Genomic DNA, 24,451 nt, shown 5'->3' with positions numbered 1-24,451 from the left:
ATACCCTGTCAACAATTATAATTGTTAATTATCTCAGATAATTATCTGAGCAAAGACCTTGCCCGGCACTGAGAACAGCGTCAACCCTCGGTAGTTGTTGCAGTCGGTGATCACCTTTTCCTTTCCAGAGAGGGATAGGACAACAAGGCCCCTCTTCCAGTCAGTTTGGTATCAAATGATGCTCTGGCCATTATCGATTATAGTACTGGTGCCAGCTCATTTTTTTCAAAAATGTGACTTAAGTACTTCTTGTACCCAGGTCTTCAATTGCAAATGAATAGTATGATGCTTTATTTAGTGAGTGTTTTTATGGCTCCACTGACGAAGTTTGCCGGTGGCATTATATTTACAGGTTGCCCATCCGTCCCGTCCGTAGATCCGTATATCCATCCACGTTAATTTTCTTCACCATAGGTGTGACTACTTGTGTGGAATGTTTTAATGATAACGATGACGTCATAGATCACGTGGTGTGGCAGCCATGTTGGAAAAAAGGGGAAAAAATTGGATGTCTGTATCTCCGAAACTCCATGGAAAAAAATTTAAACTTGGCACATGGCAAGTACTTCCCATGGGAAACAAGTGTGATTCTTTGATGATGTCATAGGTGGCTTCATTTTGACATCATAATTGCATATGTCGAACGATTTGTCCGATCACTATGAAAATTTGAGGGTCATCTCAGGCTAAATTGTATGGGGGGCGGGGGGGGGGGAATTGATGACGTCATCAGTGATGTGGTTCAGCAGCCTTATGTTTTTTTTTAAAACATAAAAACCTTCAAGAATCTTGTTCTCCAAAATGGCTGAACAGACCGAGGTGAAACTTTACAGGTAAGGTCGCCTATCCATGAGGAACAAAAGTTAACCACATCTATGATGTCATAGGTCATATGGTTTGGCAGCTGTGTGTTTTTTGAAGAATAAACCTTTAAAAATCTTCTCCAGAAAGGCTTGACAGATCGAGGGGGAGACCTCACCCACATGTTCTCCAAGCCTTGGAGATACCAGGGTGTTCAGAAATAATTCATCTGTCACATGGTCTCGCAGCCATATTGGATCGAATGAAAATTGAAAAAAAAAATATTTCTCTTGAGCCGCTTCATCAATCGATGTGAAATGTCACAGTTATGATCCAGCCGTGATGGGGAATATATGTTTTAAATTTCAACCTGATCGGACACATGGTCTGGCAGCCGGAATTATTAAATTTTTTGAATCTGGGGTTCAGGGATTTAAATCAAACTTGGTACAAGTATGCATAATGATGTAATAATGTGGGCGGAAGCATATCTGGCAACATCGCGACGTCGAAGAGTGTCCTTCTAGTTTCTTACATTATAATATACATGCTTACTTATTGAGAAATGAAAAATGTTTGCATTTTTTTAAACTATTGTATCTCATTCATAGAACCTTATGGATGACCAAAGTAGAGCATTTCATCTTTTTATAGGGATTGTACCGATTGCTAGTGTGAGCTCAACTTTGGCATGTAAAGTTCTCACTGCAGTTGATTCTGATTATATTAAACTGCCTTGTGATGTCAGCAAGGAGTGCTTCAGCATTAGGCATGCCATCTTTCATAGTGGGGATGTCAAACCAGCAGTTATGTTTGCACTCCCAATGGGGCCTGTCTATTGGTGATGAATGCCTTTCATAAATATAGTGGATCACAAATGCAAAACTGTAATGAGTGCATCTAAAGAATGAAACATTGAGCCATTTTCTGTTATTTTCACAATGTTCCAACAGATGGCAACAAAAAGCAGGAAGAGTCTGCACCAGTGTTCTGCAACTTTAAGAGATTGAAAAGGAGTTCTTCAGTATGTTAAAATACCTTTCACAAAAAACAAACCTTTTGCTTGCTACCCTGGGGAATTTAACAATTTCCTTAAATACAATAGAAGGAGATTGGGGATTAGGTGTGTTAAATAAGAATATAAATGAAGTAAATCTGATATCAATGCAACACAAGCACAATGTTCCAAGGGGATTTGCCAGTATGTGTTTCAATGTTGTATGACTATTAGTGTTTTCTCCTTGGTTAACACCTAATTCTGAGTCCACATCCTGAACTTCAACATCACATTAGGCAAAGTGAATTCAGTTATACCTTAAGTTAATTCGTTGTTTTGTCATTTATATATGTGGCTCACCTGGAGATTGGAAAGACCGGCAAAGGCTCGGGGAGCGACATAGACTAACTCGTTATCACCAACATCCAGCCGTCGAAGTGCAGAGAGGCCTGCAAAGACATGATCCAGGAGAACGACCAACCGGTTGTCTCCAACATCAAGGTGTGTAAGATTGCCAAGACCAGCAAAAACTCCTCCGGGCAGAAGCTTCAGACGATTGCGACGAAGTCGGAGGCGCTGTAGACCAGGCAGATCTGCAAAGATACCTGGTTCAAGTAGTGAGACACCATTATCACTGAGGTCCAGCTCTTCTAGTGAAGAAAGCCCTGCTAGGTCACTCGTGGAAACAGTTCGTAGCTTGTTCTTGCTGAGATCCAAACGTCTGGTTTCACTCGGAATGCCAGCTGGCACAGCCTGGAGTTTTCGCCGATGGCAGACTACAGCACGTTCTGCTGGCCAGCAATCGCATCGTGGAGGGCAGGCAATAACTTGGGGGAATGGCACGGAAGCAAGAACAACTATAGTGGCAAGCAGATTGTACAGCGTTGGTGCAGCCATCTTACCCAACTATTTCTCCAAAAGTTTCTTCAAACAAAGTTTTGAAAAAGGCCAGGCAGAAGCCTAACAGACCAAAGCATGAGCAAGAAGTCCCATTTGCCAGCTATGAAACCTGTTTGCTGTCAGATGCTTGGCCCATAAACCAACTTCCTTTCAAGGGTTTTTGAAAATGGCTGTTGTTCCCTCAATTTGTTTAGTGAACGTCTGGAGCATACAAGGTGGAGTGTTTATGACTGGCACTGAGAAAATCTGCACCAATCCATCCACTGCCTTCTCCAGGGAAGATGAAACACCTGGCAATGGGACAGATTAGCAGAATGTCTGCCACGTTTAAAACCATCTGGTGCCTTACTGAAAGTCCGTGTGACCTGAAAGCGTTGCTCACTGGTTGATTTTTTTTTTCTTGATTGACTCAATTTAGCGGAATGAGGGGTGGTTTTGGTTGGGCCTGTCAAAATTTGCTCACGTCTCCTGTGTTAATCAGTCCGATGGGCACAGTGTGATGCACCAGGCAACCTCCCCTCTGGGGAGAGAGTCAAAGAGGAAGGTATGAAACTTTGAGTATAATCGAAATGTTCTCGCACATTTACCGAATGGACTTGTTAGTGGGAAAGGGAGGGCGTCATCTTTCTTCTGTGTCTTGCTCCCTTCTCGTATGACGGAAATTGGTTTGGTCGTCGTACCTTCCTAAATGCCCTTTTTGCTGCAGTCTGAAGCGTTACAAATGTGCCACCGGCTACAATGTGCTAAGATGGATTATTATTTATTTTGTTGACAAAAGGCTAAAACACGTGATGCAGCTAGTGAGCTTTTTGAGCATATCCTGCCATTTGCCTTGGGCAGAACTCACTGATTCAAGTTGTCATGCTTGCTTGTATGCCAACATTTTAGCAGAAATAACTTTTCTCGAAGCAAAACCAAGAAAATGTAGTCAAACTTTAAATGTGCTCTAACTGGGAATGCACAACGTGAAAATGTGTTCTTTATTCTTTCGCCTGATTAGCGTGAAACTCATGGAATAATTTTCTCCGTACAGGATGCCAATGCACTTTCTTTCTAAAATATTTGGCTAAATGTTCCTTTTGCAACGATGGTTCTGTATTGGTGGCAGAGTTTTGCACATTACTGCTGTGCCTGATAAACACTAGAAAATAGCTGCGCTCTCTTAGTAGAATAGAACAGGACAATTTCCCTGCAGTGGTCCCTTGGCTGTAGGAAGATGAGTTTCGGAGACAGCCATCTGCTTACAGTGCCACAAGTGCACTTGAGAAGATTGGCATTAGTGAAGCCGTGGTTGATTTTCATTACCAGTTAAAGAGTAGCCTTGAGCCAAACAGATCACAGCTGCAAAGCAATCTGAACCTTGCTTTAAATTTGTTTATAGACCAACACCAGGCTAATATAATCTGCCCTATAAAGAGCTTCCTTGTATTAAAAAATCCTCGTCCATGACAGCTCTTAGTTAAAGAGTGTACCGAATTACTTATGCTCACTCCACACTGCAGCAGATGACTGGACATACATAAATTTTATGTTCTTATAAAGCTGCGCTGATACTCACTTGTTGAGATCGTTGTTTGAGCTGAACCTGACAGTGCTGAACCTGACCGGGATTCCAGGGAGATTGACCACTGCCAATAACCTGTCTGGAGCATAAAGACCTGCAGTTTTCAGGTTAATTAGAGCAAAGGAAGAAGTGTCTGATAGTTTGGGAGGATTGAATGTAATATTCCATATGCTGCTTTAACTAGGAGATAAAGTTTGCGAAAGAATAGCAAGTTTGAATCTGGTGAGAAAAGCATATAATGTGATGTATTATCTTGTGCACTCTTATTGGTAGAACAGAGTGCTTGACACAGAATGATTATGTCATGAGATTGGACCTTTCAACAGTCCACTCAGCTTGAAGCGGTCTTTGGTGTTGGCCTAATGTGCCACAATCTGGGAAGATGGCAAGAAGCCGAGTTACATAGCAGATTGGGCCGTCTTGCCCAGACGGTGGTGAGGGGTAAACTGGCAAGACTGTGCCTGGGTGCTGCTTGCCAACAACACTGCTGCTGATTCAGCCAAGGCCTGGCTTGAGGTCCAATTGTCGCTCGTTTCCGCCTTCCCTGGGAGGTCCCGGCTCAGTGTTTTCCCAATAAACACAGGCTGTTGGCAGAGCTATGGTTCACATTATCCCTGCATGTAACCCCATCATCTTGTTCAACTGCAACTCGGCACAGCAACTGAAGTCAAGCCTCCCCGCCGCCCTCTGCCTCAGCCACAGGTGATTTTCTCTGGTTTTTATGACCACTAAAAGCCTTTTGTCGTTGACATTTGTTTACAAAAAAAAACTGCGTTTCATGAAGTCACTAAAGTGGGAGGTAATAGTCTCAAGTTCAAAATGGCTGCGACTGTAAAAACGTATCATCGAATGAAGCATTCTTAGGTCTGCTGCTTGTCTTAATATCAATTGTATCCAATGAGAAATCCACACTCATGGAGACAAGTCTTTGTCCAGTTGGGAAAACAACTCACTTTGGAAAGTATGAAAATGGAAATAATGTGATTGTACTCAAGAGAGTTAACACAGACTTCGGTGCTCTTGTATCCACAAGACAACGTGCTTCACTGGCTGTGTTCCCCAGTTGCTGGAGGTGTATCTTGAGGACCATCAGCATCCTCAGACTTGGAACTCCTGCAAAAAACATACACACAGCATATTCTCAAGCTTGTGAAGGAAGTAAAATGATGTTAATTGGGGGGACGGGAGGGAGGAGATAAACCTCATTGGATAGATGAATACACTTCAATGAGCAAAGTAAATGCTGTCTTTATTGCACCAACTCTGCCTTCCCACCAGGAAGGAAGATCAACAATGTGGCTGCAATTGCACACCACACAGATGGAGGTCCTGTCCTCCTGATTAAAAGCCCCCGGGATTCCTGAAAACTGTTGCCAGCCTCCCATCCACAGACATAGCACGCTTGGGCCGATTCCCTGCAAACTGAGAATCACGCCTGGCCAACGCTTATTTAATTGAGCACCTGACATTCCCTTTTAATATACACAATGCTATGTGGAATTCATGAAGAGGTAGAAAACATTAACCACAACAACAAAAAAAAATAGTGCAAAGCTGATGACATGATATTCCAGGCAAACAAGTTGACGAATTAGCTCGAGGACCTTCTAAAACAAAAAACAACAATTCAGCTCCGCGTTCAACACTTTGTTGCAAAGCTGACAGTTTTTGTTTTGGGCATTTAAGGAAAAAAAACACCAACAAACTTTTCAGCATTTATTCATTATAATCTTTTGTTAATTGGCTCAGCTATATACTGATTAGCAGCAGGCTATTTGTCTGTTGCTGCCGTTTCTGCTGTTTCTATTGCAATAGTCTGCCTGCAAATTGGAACGGTTCATCCTACTTTGTCCTGGCATTAGCGTGATCGTGCGACCTTGTGCCCGGAGACACAGAGAAATCTGCTGATCCTCCAGGAATTGGGAGAGTTTGCAGCTTGGCAGGAATGGGATGGACACAGAGAGAGAGAGAGAGAGAGAGAGAGTGAGAGTGAGAGTGAGAGTGAGAGTGAGAGTGAGAGTGAGAGTGAGAGTGAGAGTGAGAGTGAGAGTGAGAGTGAGAGTGAGAGTGAGTGAGTGAGAGTGAGAGTGAGTGAGAGTGAGTGAGAGTGAGAGTGAGTGAGAGTGAGAGTGAGTGAGAGTGAGAGTGAGTGAGAGTGAGTGAGAGTGAGAGTGAGAGTGAGTGAGAGTGAGTGAGAGTGAGTGAGAGTGAGAGTGAGTGAGAGTGAGAGTGAGTGAGAGTGAGAGTGAGTGAGAGTGAGTGAGAGTGAGAGTGAGTGAGAGTGAGAGAGAGTGAGAGAGAGTGAGAGAGAGAGAGAGAGAGAGAGAGAGAGAGAGAGAGAGAGAGAGAGAGAGAGAGAGAGAGAGAGAGAGAGAGAGAGAGAGAGAGAGAGAGAGAGAGAGAGAGAGAGAGAGAGAGAGAGAGAGAGAGAGAGAGATATATATATATATATAGCCAATATGGAAGAATATTTTAAATAACACTGCATTATAATTAATATATATACATTGTAGCTCTTACTATTGATGTCATATTGTTAATTATTATTGTTATTATTTATTACTAACATAAGGTTATTGAACGATGGCATAGAGAGTGCATGTTTTGGGATTGGTGCAGGCTTGGGGTGTGTGGTTCGGTCGGGCGTTTTGTTTAGGATTCCGCATAGTCATGGGTGTAAATGTTTGTGTATGTACTTTTACTAAATCGTAATCGACCTCGTTTGACCCATCTCTCTGTTTTCACAAACGATACATCTTCCCCACCTCTCTGCACCCAATTCCTGCATTTCCATGAGATCACTTAATTCACAACAATCTCACACACTGCCCTCACCCCACCACAATCCCTATTAATCAGACAATCGGTATTCATTTGTTTGAGGCATGATTATTACCCTGAATATATCTTTTTTTTTTTTTGTTCTGTACAATTATTATTATTTACCATCATTATCGCTTCATTTCAGCTGTGCAGTATTTATTTATAGTGATTATTATAGATTTTTCACTCTGCTTCTTCTTGACACGAAACGTTCCGGAGAGTTTGCAATACACGGACCATCAATGAGGTTTTCCCCACACATAAGGTGGTGTGAATAAATGATAGGACGATACTTGGCAAGGTGGAATTTTTTAAAGTACATAAAATGCAAAAACAAAACATAGGAATAAAAAAAAAAGTCAGCCCCCCCCACCACCACCCTCTCCCCACAAATTAAACAAAAGCAGGTGTTATGTAGCAATAAGTGCTAATCTAAGCCTGGTGTTGGCTTAGTGGTTAGGGTGACGGCTTGGGATCCTTGGGTCCTGAGTTCAAGCCCCGTTGGCTGCTGAATTAATACCAGTTGGGGTTGACTCAGCCTGTCATCCTTCTGAGGTTGGCAAAATGAGTACCAGTGTACTGGTAAGGGGGACACTGCATCAGCGGCATAGCCACGTCCCAACCAATGATGCAACCAGCAGCCACAGACTGCACTCGATAGAGAGAGAGTGCTAATCTCTCCAAAATTCTGAATCTAGAGTAGCCATGTGCACCAGCTTTGAATGTGTCCACAGGACTCCATACTAATATTAGTTCCTTTACAAGGACTTTCAACACAAGAGGAGGCTATTAGACCCATCAAGCCTGCAACCTATGGTTGTTTGTCTATGCTCCATCCTTTTTGAATGCTGAGCGACAAGCAAGGAAGCAGCATGGACCATTTTTTTTGAGTCTTTAGTATGACTCGAATGAGCTTGGGTTTGACCCACCGACCTCCCAGACCGAAAGCAAACGTCTAACCTTATGCCAGCCATCATCAATGATTCATCGTTATGAAATGCAATTCCAATAATAAAGAATTCATTTTTTAAAAGAAGATCCCTGCAGTCATGGTGCTAACCCAATTTTGATATTACGTGTTTAGTGAAGCAAGAAAATGTAAACAACATATGAATTTTAATATGCTCTCCAATTGGGGAGTCATATTTCTCCAGTTAAAAACCAAGTCTAAGATGAAACAGGCAAATGTTTTGCTTGTTCATTTTCTGCCTCATATATGGAATATATATATATATATATATATATATATATATATATATATATATATATATATATATATATATATATATATATTAAAGTAGCCTGATTTCTTCATCCGTCCATCTGTCTGTCACACTTTTTTTGCTGAGACGTCATTCCGACATTACATGTCGTGCGAGGATGGGCCTCTTTGGCCGTGCATGTCATCCAGCACTCAACTCGTCCCGTTGCTTCGCTGACGGAAGTTGAATATCATAATCCAAATATCTGACTATCTGATTGTTTGACGACCGATGGGCTGAATGCCAGATGCTAGGCGTCGGGATGACAGATTTAATATAGGAAGATGGCAACAAAGTAAGATGGCATTACGTCTGGGACGTCATTATGGCATTATGTCGAGTGCTAGACTAGGCCTTTACAGCGGTGTATTGTTCATGACTCAATGAGAAGTGGTGTATTATTGCAGAAACCACTTCTGACAATTGTTATCAAGTCGTAACTTATTAGCCTACGTTTCTTAATCACATTGTTAACATAATAATAATATTAACATAACGTAGTGAGATGTATAAACAATACGTTTTTTTTCCTGATTGTCTCTTATGTTCACCACAACAAAGCACAAAGGAGAACAAACTTGACGCAGTTTGAAACTTGAAAAAAAACGACCTAACATCTGATTGCTGGGAACATAACACAAATTCATAACATTGCTTTTAGGTGAAGAAGTGTGCGTATTACTAAAATTAATGCTGGGTTGTCGGCAGGACACAAAATATTTTTGGAATAAAAAAAATTGCAAATATTGACTGTCAATCAACTGTATTCCTGCACTGAAACATATATATATATATATATATATATATATATATATATATATATATATATATATATATATATATATATATATTGTTACGGTTGTGGAAGTTCGCAAACCACCATTCAGGTCCCGTAGGTGAGGTATCTCTTATGTACCTGTGTAGTTAGCCCAAACCCGTTGTTTAGAGGGATTTAATGTGATTCATTCGGGCTGTGACGCTTTGAGATAGCCGTTTTTCTGTTCTATCTTTATTTTGAACCAACCATGCTCCAACCGTCAGACAACAACAACGCCAACAGCCACGACCTTTACCTTCACAACTCGCTCCCACAAACATCACATCACTGCCATTCCAAACGGCACCATGGCCATCGGCCAGTGCCGGAAACCCTCCACCACCTTCACCTCTCTCCTTCTGCGGCCATTCCCGCACCACCTGTGAGCACCGAGCGTCGGGCTGTCCTGGGCTCATACAAGATACGCGCCGAGCCGCGACTGCAAATAGCGGCCTTTCCGAGGAGAATTCGGATCAGGAATGCTACACGCCCACTTCTGATCCGTCCAATCAGGAAGCGCGGGGCGGCTTGGCCCCGCCTCCAGGCACGTCTGTGTGGAATCGAGATATGCAAATTCTAGGATCAGGGGGGATTCACGCCCCTTTTCCTCCGTCCAATGGGCGAGCGTGGCCCCGCCCCCAAGGTCATCCTGATCCGGAAATTTGCATATTGTTTTCTCCTGCCAGCCTATAAAACGGCGAGCGTGAGGCGAATGAAAGGAGTTGTTGCGCGGAGAGTCAGTTTTGGTGGCAGAGAGTGGAGTCGGGAGAAGGAGGCAGTCAAGTCGGGTTGGAGAGCAGAGTGGGGTCGGGAGGCGAAGGCGTCAAGGTGGTTTTCTGCAGTCGGCTGAGGAGAATTGGGGGAAGAGTCCAAGGAGCTCGGGTCCGAGGCAGGGAAGACGGCGGTCGGCAACGAGGTCGCGGTGGGATCGCTCGTTGCGGGACCCAAACCAGCCAACCATTCTCCTTCACCCAGGGCATCAACAATTCCCCCCCCCTTTTCCCCAGCGCTGAGATAGTGCGAAAAGGGGGCCCCATTCTCACCCCACTCCAAGCGGTGCCAACGAAACCCGCGAAGGAGCACGAAGTCGGGGCACCGCCGCGCAGCCACATTTGCGGCTCATCACGAGGACGCGGGTAGGACCCCCCGGTCTCACGGGCCTGACCGCTCCTTCAGGTCCCGCGCACACATTGGCCTCCGGGCCCGTCTGCCCTCTTGCCTATGAGGGTGGCTTGTTTCCTTTGCTTTTGAGTAAATGTGTGTCGGCGCCAGTCGGGTGAAGTAAAACTGTTTAAGTGTTGCCGTGTGTCGGTCTTAGTCGGTAGTATCTCTGCGTCATTGTTTCTTTTCTTGCATCTGATATATGTGCATTCTGTTTGGCTGTATATGTGTGCTCTCCGTGTGCCGCGGAATTAATGTGCATTATGTTGAACTGTTTTCCCATTTCGCTTCGTCTTTTCTTGAATTGAATCTCCATCTTGCTTCACGTAACGGGTTTGTCGTGGGCTTAATACGCCCGATAATTAATCGGAACCGTCGAGGCCGACGATAACACCGCTCGGTTATCCTGATAGCACGGAACGGATCGCTTAAGCGGCCCGTGTCCGGAGTCGACCTGCGGCGAGGTGCGATCGCCCGGTCTACCATCCGCGTGGGTACTTAGGTAGGTCGAGTTTGGCGAACAACCCTATCCCACGCGGGTGGCCGATTGGCACGATCGTGGTGAGGCCGAAAGGCCCACCCGTGACTAGCTCCCGGCGTTAGTCCGATGGGGTCACGACAGAATTGTCCGTCTGGTGGGCGACGTGCCGCCATTCGAGTCACGTGGCCGTTCGCACGCCGGCGGGCGCGAATTCGCAACACTGGTGTCAGGAGTGGGATACGAACTCATCCCCCTCCTCGCGACACTGGTGTCAGAGAGCGGGAAAACAAACTCTCCTGTCTCCAGCTAAATTCATGGGAATCGGTCCAGGGGTGAGAGGAGCGACCCCCGATTCCCACCAAATTACGAGCAATTAAAATTAACCCGTTACGAGAAATAAAATGGAGTCTCAAGGTGAGCAGGAGCCGGGGGTAGTAGGAATGGATGTAGAATGTGTAGAATCCATGGCCCAGGATGAGAACCCTGAGCAGGAAATGTTGGTTGTGCAGGAACACGAACTCCCCCAACTGAACCCAGAGCCCGAAATAGGTGCGGCAATGGTGTATGACACCTCCCTCCCCCTCTCCATCAAAACCCCCCGATCCTCGCCGAATCGGCTCAGCCGAGTGCACTCGACGTGGCCCAGCTATTCGCCATGCTGGCAAAGATGAATGCAAATATAAACAACAAAATGGATACGAATACGCAACAAATGAAAGAAATGAACAACGAAATGAAAACGAAAATGGATACGAATACGCAACAAATGAACGAAATGAAAACGAAAATGGATACGAATACGCAACAAATGAACGAAATGAAAACGAAAATGGATACGAATACGCAACAAATGAAAAAGGAAATGAAGGCGAATTTGAAGGAAGAAATGAGAGAAATGCCGGGTGAGACGCAGAACATGGGAATGAGCCGAAAAGGAAGCTTGGACGAACTAAAATACGAAATGAAAAAGGAAGTCGACACGATACGAGCGGAGGTGACCGGGTTAAAAGAGAAAGTAAAAGGAGTGGGGGTCGCAATGGAAGAGAGCAAACAAGAGAGGGAAAACGAAATAAAGACGGTGGTGGGAAAGATAGATAAAGTAGGAAAAGGACTGGGAGAAGTAAAAAAGGGACAAGACCAAATAAAGGAGGAAATAGGGAAGAACACGACAGCGATAGAGGAATTAAAAAGAGAACAAGGGAAAATAAAGGAGGGATTGGGAGCCGTGAAGGAGGACTGTGAGAAAAGACATCGGGAAATGACAGACAGAGTTGAAAACCTGCGAAAGGACGTAAAAGCGGAGACACAGAAAGGATTAAAGGAAGTGGGGGAGGAATGTAGGAAGAGACATGAGGAGGTAATTAATGAAATGGAGAGGAAAGCCAGATAAAAGACAGAGGAACTGGGGGAACGGATAGAAAAAAAACCAGGGCGAGACGGAAGAGCAGTTTAGGACAACGGGGGAGAAGATATCCAAGACAAATAAGGTGGTGACACAGGTACAAGGGGAAGTGGGGCAAATAAGAGAGAAAGTCGGGGAACTGTCGTTAAGGACAATAGGGGAGGAATTAAATGGAGTAATAAAGGGGAAAATGGAGGAAATGGAGAGGAGACTGACGGAATGTGTGGAGACCCGGTATGAGAGGCAGGGTGACCTCCTTCGGGATACATGGGGAGAGGATATACTCCTTCGAGGCCGGTGTCACAGGGTGGAGAAAGAGGCTTGCCCGATGCGGGGGTGAGCATGCCAAGCTTGGGGAGAGTAGAGGCCGTGGGGTCTTTTGGCCTAAGGGGGGTACCCAGTATGACTGTTCCGGTGGGTGTGCAGAGTGCGAGTCCAATGGCTTGGGGGAGTAAGCGGGACGACGCAGGGCACGGACAGACATGGACAGGGGTGGTAGAGCCCCTGGGCAAATGGCTCGGACCCTGCGGGAGTGAGGAACCGTTGGGACTGGGGAGGTACACCCCTCCAGGAGTCCCTGGGGAACTGGAGGGGGGGGGACCTCGAAAGGACCGAGGGTGCCGCTACCCCCGTACGATGGCAAGACGGACTTGAGGGCGTACATGGCCCAGTTCCAGTGTGTTGCCAGAGGCAATGGCTGGAACGAGGCGCAGGGTGTGGCACAACTCACGGCGGCCCTGCGTGGCACGGCCTTGGAAGTCCTGACCATGGTACCCAGTGAGGGGGTGACCCTGGAGGATCTCCATTCGGCCCTAAAAAACCGATTTGGCATGGACCAGCAGAGCGAGCTTGTTAAAGCTCAGCTCAACGGGCGCAAACGACGCTCCCAGGAATCACTGGGAGAATTGGCACACGACATTCACCGCTTGGTGGGGATCGCACACACCAACATGCCCCCGGAGTACCGGGAGGAGATTGCCCTGGACCATTTCCTCCGAGCGATAGGGGGCACCGATGTCGGAGCATTGCTGACCGTATGGTGCCCGGACAACCTCCAGAAGGCAGCTGATACTGCCGCCTGCTGGGAGGCAGCCAGAACGCCATTGGGAGGGGCTGGGCGGCATGCGGTGGCAGTCCGACAGGTGGACCCTGTGAACGACAGTGCGCTGGGAGCCGGGGCAACCCTGGGCGACCAAGCGCGAATGGAAAGGATGGTGCAGGGCATGTTCGACCGCCGGTTCGGGAGACCTGGGGAGAGGCGGTCAGGCCCAGGAAGGGCGGGGGATGGGCCATCAGGGGGTACCCCAATTCGGAACGGAGGGGGGTATAATTCGGCGTACCAGAGGCAAACACCTTACCAGAGGAGGTGTTATAATTGTGACGCAAGGGACCACCTGCAGTGGGAGTGCAATGCCCCGCACAGGGAAAGGCCCCCGCGAAGAGAAGAGCCATGGCCCCCCAGACCACCAACTCCGCCCCGGGTCAATAGGGATAGCCAGGCCCAACCATCACCCCCCCACCAGTCCCCGGGAAACTAAGAAGTGCCGAGCATGTAGGGCCATGCTCCACAGACTCGGACGGAGAAGAGCCCTCAGAACTGTGACAGGTCATCAATTGTGGCCAAATTGGCAATGGTAGCTTAACAATTCGGTGCAAAGTTGCTGGCGTAGGGGTAGATGCCGTTGTGGACACAGGAGCAAGCCATGATCATCAGCCCTGTGGTCCTTGATTCGAGTGTAAACGGTTGGGATGAGATCCACCGTCTGCAAAACCATAGTTTGCAGCTAGCTACCGGGGCAACGGCCCCCATCATAGGATGTGGTTTTGTGTCGTTTAAATTGGGCACCGTGAAAACAAGGATAGAGGTTTGGGTGGCGAAGGTGTGCGACCCATGTCTAATAGGGTTGGATGTGCTCACGGCCGGTGGTTGTAAGATCGACTTGGGCCGGGGGGTCATGCAGTTGGGTGGTGAGGAGTTGCCGTTAGGGGGCGTGAGCACGGATGAGAGGGTGGAGCTGGAGGCTCCTGACTCCGTGGTCATTCCCCCGGGTGCTGAGGCAGTGGTCCCGGCCCGGTGACGAGCACACCCAACGTGGCAGGGCTCCTGCGGCCTGGCGGAACTACCGGCAGGGCCGTCAACCCCGGGTTTAGTTGTGGGTCGCACCCTGGTAAGTACCGACGGGCCAAAAGTGCCCGTGCGGGTGATAAATGTTCGCCAGGAACCACGCACTATCAGGAAGGGCACGAAGGTGGCAGATTGCACCCCAGTAAAATAGGTTGCAGAGCTGAGGGACGATAACGTCGAGCCGGACCGGCCCCAGAGGGAGTCTCCAGACTTGATTAGGAATTGGCCCGGTCCCATTTGCAAGATGGTAAATCGGAGTAGTGTAGATTTGGAGGATGCCCAGTGGGAGGCCTTATACAAGCTGGTCGACCGACACATCGGGACCTTCTCCTTGTCACCCGAGGATATTGGACGTACGGGCCTGGTGCAACATCAGATCCACACCGATGGGGCCCGGCCTGTCCGTCAGCCTGCTCAAAGGCTCCCATGGAGCAAAAGAGAGGAGGCTGATGAACAGGTTGAAAAGATGCTCAATTCAGGTGTCATTGAGCCCTCGGGAAGTCCTTGGATGTCACCAGTTGTGCTGGTTAAAAAGAAGGATGGGACCACGCGTTTCTGCGTGGACTATCGCCAGCTGAACAACGTGACACTCAAAGACTCCTATCCCCTGCCTAGAATTGACGATACCCTCGACGCCGTTGCAGGCTCTAAATGGTTCTCAACTTTGGACCTCAAGAGTGGGTATTGGCAGGTGGAGATGGATAAGACTGGGAAGGAGAAAACGGCATTTTCCACAGGGAAGGGACTGTATCAGTTCACTGTGATGCCGTTCGGTTTGTGTAACGCCCCCGCCACCTTTGAGAGACTGATGGAGCGTGTACTCGGCGGCATGCCGTGGCAGTCATGCCTGGTGTATCTGGATGATGTCCTGGTACACGCTAAAACATTCACCCAGGAGATAGCCAATTTGGACCAGGTGTTTGGGCGCCTCAGGCAGGCAGGGCTGAAATTGAGCCCGGAGAAATGCACTTTGTTCGCGACAGAGGTGGCCTATCTCGGACACGTGATAGGCCGCTAGGGGGTGAAGACCGACCCCGGAAAAATTACAGCGGTAGAGGAGTGGCCCGTACCTTCAACTGTCAAACAGGTACGGGGCTTTTTGGGACTTTGCTCCTACTACCGGCGCTTCGTGGCAAACTTTGCAGAGATAGCCAGGCCCCTTCACTGGTTGACGGAGAAGGGGTTGAGATTTAATTGGACAGGGGAGTGCCAGGATGCCTTCCTCAAATTAAAGGGGTGTTTGACATCCACACCCGTTTTAGCGTACCCCACCGATGACGGGATGTATACCCTGGACACGGATGCAAGCCAGGAAGGATTGGGAGCAGTCTTGTCTCAGACACAGGGGGGCGTGGAAAGAGTGATCGTGTATTGCAGTCGGGCCATGAGTAGGCCCGAACGAAATTATTGCGTAACTCGCAAGGAGCTATTGGCTATGCTGTCTGCCGTGAGCCATTTCCACCCGTACTTGTACGGGAGGAAATTTTTGGTTCGAACTGACCATTCCTCCTTGCAATGGCTCTTACGGTTCAAGGAACCGGAAGGCCAGATTGCAAGGTGGTTGGAAAAGTTGCAGCAGTACGATTTCAGTGTGGTCCATAGAGCCGGTAAGGCTCATGGGAATGCCAATGCACTCTCTCGACGCCCCTGTCTGGGAGAAAACTGCAAATATTGCACGAGACATGAGGAGAGGGACCAATTGGCAGACACCTCCCCAAAACTCTCAGTCCGTGCGGGCCGGGTGGTAGACCCAACTTTGCCACTAACCGCGGGAGAGGAATTTGGTGGATTGGCATGGAGCACGGCCCAGCGGGAAGACCCCGTGATAGGGCCAGTGTACAAATGGGTCCAGGAAAACAGGAGGCCCAGTGGGGAGGGGATCGCCCCATTTGGAGCGCGAACAAAGGCATACTGGGCTCAGTGGAGGACCCTAGAAATGAGGGACAACATCTTATATCGCAAGTGGGTGGAGATTCCTTCCGAACAAACTTCTTGGCTGATGATAGTTGCTCATGGGTTTAAAACCCAAATTTTGAAACAAGTGCACAGTACCCGCGCCGGCGGCCATTTGGGCAGGACCAAAACAAAATCTCGGGTCCGCCGTCAGTTCTATTGGGTTAACATGGGGCGCGATGTACAGAACTGGTGTCGAGCATGCGACGCCTGTACTGCGAAAAAGGGACCGCCACAGAGAATGAGGGCCCCACTCCAACTACATCAGGTTGGGGCCCCCCTTGAGCGAGTGGCCTTGACATTTTGGGACCACTGCCCCCCACTCGCCAGGGTAATAAGTACATCCTCGTAATAATGGACTATTTCACCAAATGGCCGGAAGCCTTTGCCCTTCCCAACCAGGAAGCAGGGGTTGGGGCAAAGGCCTTCGTAGAAGGATTTACATGCCGGTATGGGATTCCACAGGAGCTGCACATGGACCAGGGACGAAATTTTGAGAGCGAATTACGAAAAGAGGTGTGCAGGCTCCTGGAATTTCGAAAGACATGGACAACGCCCCTGAGACCACAGTCAGATGGCATGGTGGAGAGGTTCAACAGGACCCTGGTCCAACAGTTGGCCCTCTTCACCGCCACTAACCAGGAGGACTGGGACGAACATCTCCCGTACCTCCTGATGGCCTATCGCGCGTCCCAACATGGGTCTACCGTGTGTAGTCGGGCGCTGTTGATGTATGGACGGGAGCTGAGAAGCCCCGTCGATTTATTGTGCGGTCCGACGCCTGAGCGGCTTGATAGGCCCCCGGGGGATGGCTATGCCCGTCGGTTGGAGGAAGGCATGGAGAAGGTCCATGCCTTCGCACGACACCAGCTCCAACAGGCGGCATAAAGATGAAGCGCAGGTACGACCACCGGAGCCAGGTGAGCAAATACCCACCGGGGGCGAAGATTTGGTTCTTTAACCCCCGGCGGAGAAAGGGCAGATGCCCGAAGCTCACCTCACCTTGGCAGGGCCCGGGGGTCGTCCTGGCGCAAATCAGTGACGTGGTCCTAAAAATTAAAATGGGACCACGGGCCCTTCCCCGGATCGTCCACGCGGACCGCCTGAGGCCTTACAAGGGCGACCTTACGCCCTCATGGATATGTCTTGCCGGAGGAGTCGGTGCTGGAACAGCCGCTCCCGCAGAGGCGCAAGGCTCTCAGAGCCTTGCAACGAGTTCACGAGCCCAGTAGGGAGGGAGGAAATCCCCCCTGCGAATAAGGATTTGGAGACATGGACAGACTTTGAATGTGCAGTGGGGACGTAGATGAGCTACGTAGATTAAAAGGAACGTGCTGTAGTGTAAGGGACGACGTGGGAGCACGAGTTAGGTAGGGGATTTAGTGAGCAGGATGGCAGAGTTCAGCGATGTGTGAGTTGTGAGAAGTGGAAATGAGTACATGTTGAGTGAGTGAAGCCAGCGGGTCTGTGTGTGTGGAGCGAATGGGGAATGCATGGTGCGATGAGTGATTGGGGGGAGGAGTGACTCCCGCCCAAGGGACCCCGGGGTCAGTGTAGAGTGAGTTAGGGGGTTAGTCAAATTGACAAAATGGAGGTCGTTTTGTTGTTGGTGGGAATGTAGGCTCGATACCCATTTGGAGGGGTGCAGAAGCCCTGTTGACCGGCTAGGAGCGTGGCTGCGAAAGGTGAGTATCGCTGAGTGGGTACCCCGGGCACCAGGCTAGTCGGCCATAGTAGGCCAAGGGCCCATGGGGGTCCGGGATAGCGTAGTGGGCACAGGTGCGCCCGCATGATGCGGCGGCCCGGGGCACCATAAGCTGCGTGGGCAGTGTCGTGGGCATGGGTGACCCTCGGAAAGGGGCCCAGGAAGCCAGCCTGCCATGTGTGCATTTGAGGGGAGGTGCCATGGGGGGCACTCCCCGGTGTTTAGGGAGCTGGTAGGCTCGGAGGCAGTGTAGTGCCCGGGGGTGCCATAGCTGGAGATTCGGCAGAGGGTCGTGCCTGCCAAGGGAGCCACGCGTCCCAGCCATGAGACCGTATGAGGGCACGGAAAGAAAATTGGGGGGCGAGGCCTGAAATTGTGAGGACACCAACACAGGCGACAGGAATCTGGGTTTTTAGAACCAATAGTTTAAGCGAGAGGTGCTTCTTGAAAGCCCCGGGGTAGTTTAAAGATAATGGATAGGGTAGATTAGGAAGTGTACCCCTCCGCACCATCCATCCCTTCGCTCTCGTTGTGGGCCTCTGGACCTACTTTGGGTTAAGATCGCTGAAGTCTGGGGAGGCCATCCTGAGGCTTCGGTGGGCCTCGACACATGACGCTAGCCCTCCCTCATTCCCCTCCGGGAAGGGAATGTAGGGGTTGGGAGTAGGCTAGGGGACGATAGGTTAGCCGAACAAGGACGATAAAGGGGGTTAGGGGACGATTTATAATGGGGGAAGTAAAAAAAAAAAGAAAAAAAAGTTGGGGCTAAATTGGGTTTGACAAATTAAGGGAGTGGGTATGGACAGTGACAGGCAAAGGCGATAGGTTGGGAGGGAGACCGTAAGCTAGGTCCGAGCCCGCCTTCTGAGTGGCCAGCACCACCGCACTCCCTCCACCAACCTCCATCTCAAGGCAAAAGGCTGGCCAGCTTCATCTGCTGGCCGTGTTGCTTCAAGGCCTGTGCCGGCCAACTTCATTGGCAGCTGTCGTTTTGCTGTGAGGCCTGTACCGGTCGGATCGTCTGCAGCTGCTGTGCTTCAAGGCCTGTGCTGGCCAGTTCGTCTGCCGGCTGTGTTTGCCTGCAGCGGCCTGGTTCTGCAGGCTGAGTTTGCCTGCTGCCTTTGCCATGCCATGCCCACTGCCCATGTTCACCAGACCCCGTTCAATTTTGCTTTGCCCCCCCCCCCTGTTCATTTCCATGTGCGCCAGGATCAAGGCAACAGTTTGCAAGCTGCAAGAACTGTCCTGTTGGCAGCTACAACACGGGCCTGCACCAGCGGCCCGTGTACCGTGTTCGCGTCCATCCATTCATCCATTCATCCATCCATCCATCCATCCATTGTGTTCATTGCGTGTGCCACTTGAGCTGGCACGGAGACTGCGTTTGTGCAGCCCATGCACCGTTGTGGTTCACTGGGTTCATTTTAAAAGTGGGAGGCCTAGGACTGCGTGTGAGCAGCCGGCCACGTTCCCTGTCACCTGCATTGCTTGAGCCAGAGACTGCATGCGAGCAGCCTGGCTCCCTGCTAACTGCTTTATTTTTGCAGAGTCCATTGATCCTGGGCCATGGTTTAGTGTAAAATTTGAAAGTTAAGGTTAAGATGTACTGTACGTATGAGTGCGCCCCCGGCATGTCTGTCAAGCGCCGGCAATTTTATTTAAGTCGTCCATATGAGTGGGTTTGTTTAGTTAGTTACTCAGCCCTCAGGTTATTTATTTTGGGGACACAAATACCATGAATGTCGCACTCAGGGATCCGTAGGTAAAACGTACTAGGGGAGAACTACACATGATGGCACACAAGAATTTGATGACTCGGGACGAGTCTGCAAAAAAGGGAGGGGGTAGTGTTACGGTTGTGGAAATTCGCAAACCACCATTCAGGTCCCGTAGGTGAGTTATCTCTTAAGTACCCATGTAGTTAGCCCAAACCTGTTGTTTAGAGGGATTTAATGTGATTCATTCGGGCTGCGACGCTTTGAGATAGCCGTTTTTCTGTTCTATCTTTATTTTGAACCAACCACGCTCCAACCGTCAGACAACAACAACAATGCCAACAGCCCCGACCTTTACCTTCACAACTCACTCCCGCAAACATCGCATCACCGCCATTCCAAACGGCACCATGACCATCGGCCAATGCTGGAAACCCTCCACCACCTTCACCTCTCTCCTTCTGCGGCCATTCCCGCACCACCTGTGAGCACCGAGCGTCGGGCTGTCCTGGGTTCGTACAAGATATGCGCCGAGCCGCGACTGCAAATAGCAGTAATAGCGTGTCGACTGCAATAATTTGCACATTGTTTTCTCCTGCCGGCCTATAAAACGGCGAGCGTGAGGCGAATGAAAGGAGTTGTTGCGCGGAGTCAGTTTTGGTGGCAGAGAGTGGAGTCAGGAGACGGAGGCAGTCAAGTCGGGTTGGAGAGCGGAGTGGGGTCGGGAGGCGAAGGCGTCAAGGTGGTTTTCTGCAGTCGGCTGAGGAGAATTGGGGGAAGAGTCCAAGGAGCTCGGGTCCGAGGCAGAGAAGACGGCGGTCGGTGACGAGGTCGCGGTGGGATCGCTCGTCGCGGGACCCAAGCCAGCCAACCATTCTCCTTCCCCCAGGGCATCAACAATCCCCCCCTTTTCCCCCGCGCTGAGATAGTGCGAAAAGGGGGCCCCGTTCTCACCCCACTACAAGCGGTGCCAACGAAACCCGCAAAGGAGCACGAAGTCGGGGCACCGCCACGCAGCCACATTTGCGGCTCATCACGAGGACGCGGGTAGGACCCCCCCCCGGTCTCGCGGGCCTGACCGCTCCTTCAGGTCCCGCGCACACATTGGCCTCCGGGCCCGTCTGCCCCCTTGCATATGAGGATGGCTTGTTTCCTTTGCTTTTGAGTAAATGTGTGTTGGCGCCAGTCTGGTGAAGTAAAACTGTTTAAGTGTTGCCGTGTGTCGGTCTTAGTCGGTAGTATCTCTGCGTCAGTTTCTTTTGTTGCATTTGATATATGTGCATTCTATTTGGCTGTATATGTGTGCTCTCCGTGTGCCGCGGAATAAATGTGCAGTATGTTGAACTGTTTTCCCATTTCGCTTCGTCTTTTCTTTAATTGAATCTCCATCTTGCTTCACGTAACGGGTTCGTCGTGGGCTTAATACGCTCGATAATTAATCGGAACCGTCCAGGCCGATGATAACACTGCTCGGTTATCCCAAATAGCACGGAACGGATCGCTTAAGCGGCCCGTGTCCGGAGTCGACCTGCGGCGAGGTGTGATCGCCCGGTCTACCATCCGTGTGGGTACTTAGGTAGGTCGAGTTTGGCGAACAACCCTATCCCACGCGGGTGGCCGATTGGCACGCTCGAGGTGAGGCCGAAAGGCCCACCCGTGACTAGCTCCCGGCGTTAGTCCGAGAGGGTCACGACAGAATTGTCCGTCCGGTGGGCGACGTGCCGCCATTCGAGTCACGTGGCCGTTCGCACGCCGACGGGCGCGAATTCGCAACAATATATATATATATATATATATATATATATATATATATATATATATATATATATATATATATATATATATATATATATATATATATATATTGTTACGGCTGTAGAAATTCGCAATACACCATAAAGGGTCCTTAGATCAGTTATGACTCTAAGTTTATGTGCAGATAGCTCCCCACCATTGTTTGAAGGGTATTCTTCGTGTTCACCGGGCTGCGACTCTTTGAGATAGCCGTTTTTCTTTTTCTATTGTTATTTTGAACAAACCTCCACGCAAGCAACAAGCCGCGTTGAAAAAAGTCGAACAAAAAAGGAAACCAAAAGAGTTCCGATGGGCGCGTGGATTTTTCCCGCCTGTTTCTCCAAGGAGTGTGACGGAGGCAGGGGGAGGGCAGCTAGCCGCCAATTGGTGGATGAACAGCGTGAGGTGGTCGGGGTGAGGGAACGCCCCTTTTGGGAAGCTTCCAGAAGGGAGGTGGAGCCAGAAGCGGGGTGGGGCGAAGGGCAGAGCCTCAGATTATAAAAGGGCAGACGCGCACGAGGCTTGTTCTCTCTCTGGTCCATGAGCTCTCGCCCTGTGGTCCATCATCCGTTTTCTCTCTCTGGCCCATGAGCTCTCACCCTGTGGTCCACCATCCGTTCTCTCTCTGGTCCATGAGCTCTCGCCCTGTGGGCCATCATCCGCTCTCTCTCTCTCTCTCTCTCTCTCTGGTCCATGAGCTCTCGCCCTGTGGTCCATCATCCGTTTTCTCTCTGGTCCATGAGTTATCGCCCTGTGGTCCATCAGCCGTTCTCTCTCTGGTCCTGAAGCCCTTTCTGCCCTTCAGTCTTTTCTTGTTCGGTCGTGGATCGTGAAAGCACCAACAGCAACGCCGGAGAGAGCTCGCTGACCACATCAGGGGCCCGAGGTCAGGCGCGGCTCCGCAAGGCCGTGGGGAGTCGACGTCGCGACCTGCCCACCGTCGTGCCACGAGGGCGCGAGTAAGACCCTTCGGGTCTCACGGGACCCGTTCGGTCCTCCAGGTCCCGTGCCATAAAGGTTTACGAACCCCGTCTACCTTCCTGCCTATGGGGAGGGTTTTTCTTGCTTTTGGATGACTGCTGTGGCGCCGTGTCTCTGTGAAGTAAACCTGTGTAAGTGACTGCGCTTGTAAATAATAATTATAGTCAGTCGTATTGCTTTTGCTTCTATGTGCCTGTACATTGCATGACTGCCTTCGCTGTACATACGTGCTTACTTGTGTCGTGTGTGTAATAATAAATGTCCTTGTCGAAATGTATCCCGTTCGTCGTCTTTTTCCCTTTTGAAAGCGCCATCTTGCATCATGGAATGAGTAGTAGGGTTTGAACACCCGGGTAAAGAAGAGAATCACATCCATCGAGGTCGGCGATAACACCGCTCGGTTATCACTGTAGCACGGAACGGACTGCTTAAGCGGTTCGTGTCTTAGGCCGACCTGCGGCGAGGTACGATCGCCGGTCAACTACTCGCGCAGTACTTAGGTAGGTCGAATTTCGCAAGCAACCCTATCCTGCGCGGGTGGGCAATTGACACGATCATGGTGAGGTTAAACCCCCGCCCGTGACTGGCTCCTGGCGGTAGTTCCAGGAGGGTCACGACTGAATTGTCCGTCCGGTCGGCGACGCGGTTGCGATTGGAGTTACGCAATCGCTTGCACACGAGGCAGGCCAGAATTCGTAGCACTATATATATATATATATATATATATATATATATATATATATATATATATATATATATATATATATATATATATATATCTTCTTCTTCTTCTTCTTTCGGCTGCTCTCGTTCGGGGTCGCCACAGCGGATCATCCATTATGATCCGCATAATAATTTGGCACATGTTTTACGCCGGATGCCCTTCCTGACGCAACCCTGGTCGCCTCTTACGACACAGGGATATGGTACACCTATTTTAACCGGGGTATACACCGGCCCAGTATACTGGTACTCATTTCGCCGACCTCGGAAGGATGACAGGCTGAGTCAACCCCCTGGTGTATTAATTCAGTGGCTCAACGGGGCTTGAACTCAGGACCTCTTGGATCCCAAGCCGCTGCCCTAACCACTGCGCCAACACCAGGCTTATATATATATATATACACATTATATATATACACATATATATATATATATATATATATATATATATATATATATATATATATATATATATATATATATATATATATATATATATATATCATGTTGTTCAACGACCATCAATGAATTGACAGGTTCAATGCTAGCACGTGGAATTTTACTAGAAGCACTTGCGCATCACGGGCTTCATGCATTTTAATACACCCCTTTTGATTGCTTTTATTTTTCATCTGTGATTGGCTGTTTATCACCTGGCTACTCATGTCACGTGATTTTAATATGGTAATGGCACACTTGGTAAGTGTACACTTTGAAGGAACATTAACATTTTATTTTTGTACATTGATCTCAACCTCATGTCGGAGCTTCGACACATACCACATGCAGTAGACATCAATACACTTGCATGAATTCCAAGAACGTCAGGAAACAAAGGACAAAGACATATGGCATATCAGATTTGAACTTGGGTTTCCCTGCATCAAGGGCAAGGGGTTCAGATGTGAACACTAACAAGCAAAATTGACTTTTGACATGGCTGGTGGTTGTTACATCTGCCACCGAACGTGGATGGAGGTTGTTTTCACCTGTCTGTTTGTTTGTCTGCCTGTCGCCATTTTTCGCAGAGATGGCCAAAGAGATCTTCGTCAAACTTTCAGAGGTTCATCAGTGAGTGCGGGGAAGTGCTTGTTTTCTGCCAAAACCTTTTGAAACTTTCTGAAAAAAAGTTTGATTTTGGGGATTTTTAAAAATCACTCAATCTATTTGAATATTTTGTGTACTGCCGACAAATCTCAAAAAAATTCTAGCAATTGAAAGGTAACATTAAATGATCCCCAAGAAGG

At 49.0% G+C, this 24,451-nt stretch overlaps 1 protein-coding gene and 2 long non-coding RNA genes across 3 annotated transcripts in view; 2 read left to right on the top strand and 1 right to left on the bottom strand.

The window, feature by feature from the left end:
- Window positions 1–2,139, top strand: part of LOC147021269 (uncharacterized) — a 40,142-nt gene extending 38,003 nt beyond the window's left edge. Inside the window, exon 3 of the long non-coding RNA XR_015060734.1 lies at window positions 1,755–2,139. This is a non-coding gene — a long non-coding RNA (uncharacterized LOC147021269). The remainder of the gene's footprint in view (window positions 1–1,754) is intronic.
- The window catches only part of LOC147021268 (leucine-rich repeat and immunoglobulin-like domain-containing nogo receptor-interacting protein 1), a 41,699-nt gene extending 37,189 nt beyond the window's left edge, over window positions 1–4,510 (bottom strand). Inside the window, exon 1 of the mRNA XM_085891091.1 lies at window positions 2,159–4,510. Within this exon, the coding sequence (XP_085747217.1) occupies window positions 2,159–2,695 (537 nt within the window). The 5' untranslated portion in view covers window positions 2,696–4,510. The remainder of the gene's footprint in view (window positions 1–2,158) is intronic.
- A 347-nt stretch (window positions 4,511–4,857) lies between these two features.
- LOC147021267 (uncharacterized) overlaps window positions 4,858–24,451 on the top strand; it is a 106,500-nt gene continuing 86,906 nt past the window's right edge. The window contains exon 1 of the long non-coding RNA XR_015060733.1: window positions 4,858–4,964. This is a non-coding gene — a long non-coding RNA (uncharacterized LOC147021267). The remainder of the gene's footprint in view (window positions 4,965–24,451) is intronic.

The sequence above is a fragment of the Eptatretus burgeri genome, chromosome 8 (assembly GCF_056783735.1).
Source record: "Eptatretus burgeri isolate ZD-2024b chromosome 8, Ebu_testis_v1, whole genome shotgun sequence".
In the NCBI taxonomy this organism is placed as follows: Eukaryota; Metazoa; Chordata; class Myxini; order Myxiniformes; family Myxinidae; genus Eptatretus; species Eptatretus burgeri.
This window is presented reverse-complemented; position numbering and strand designations above follow the sequence as displayed.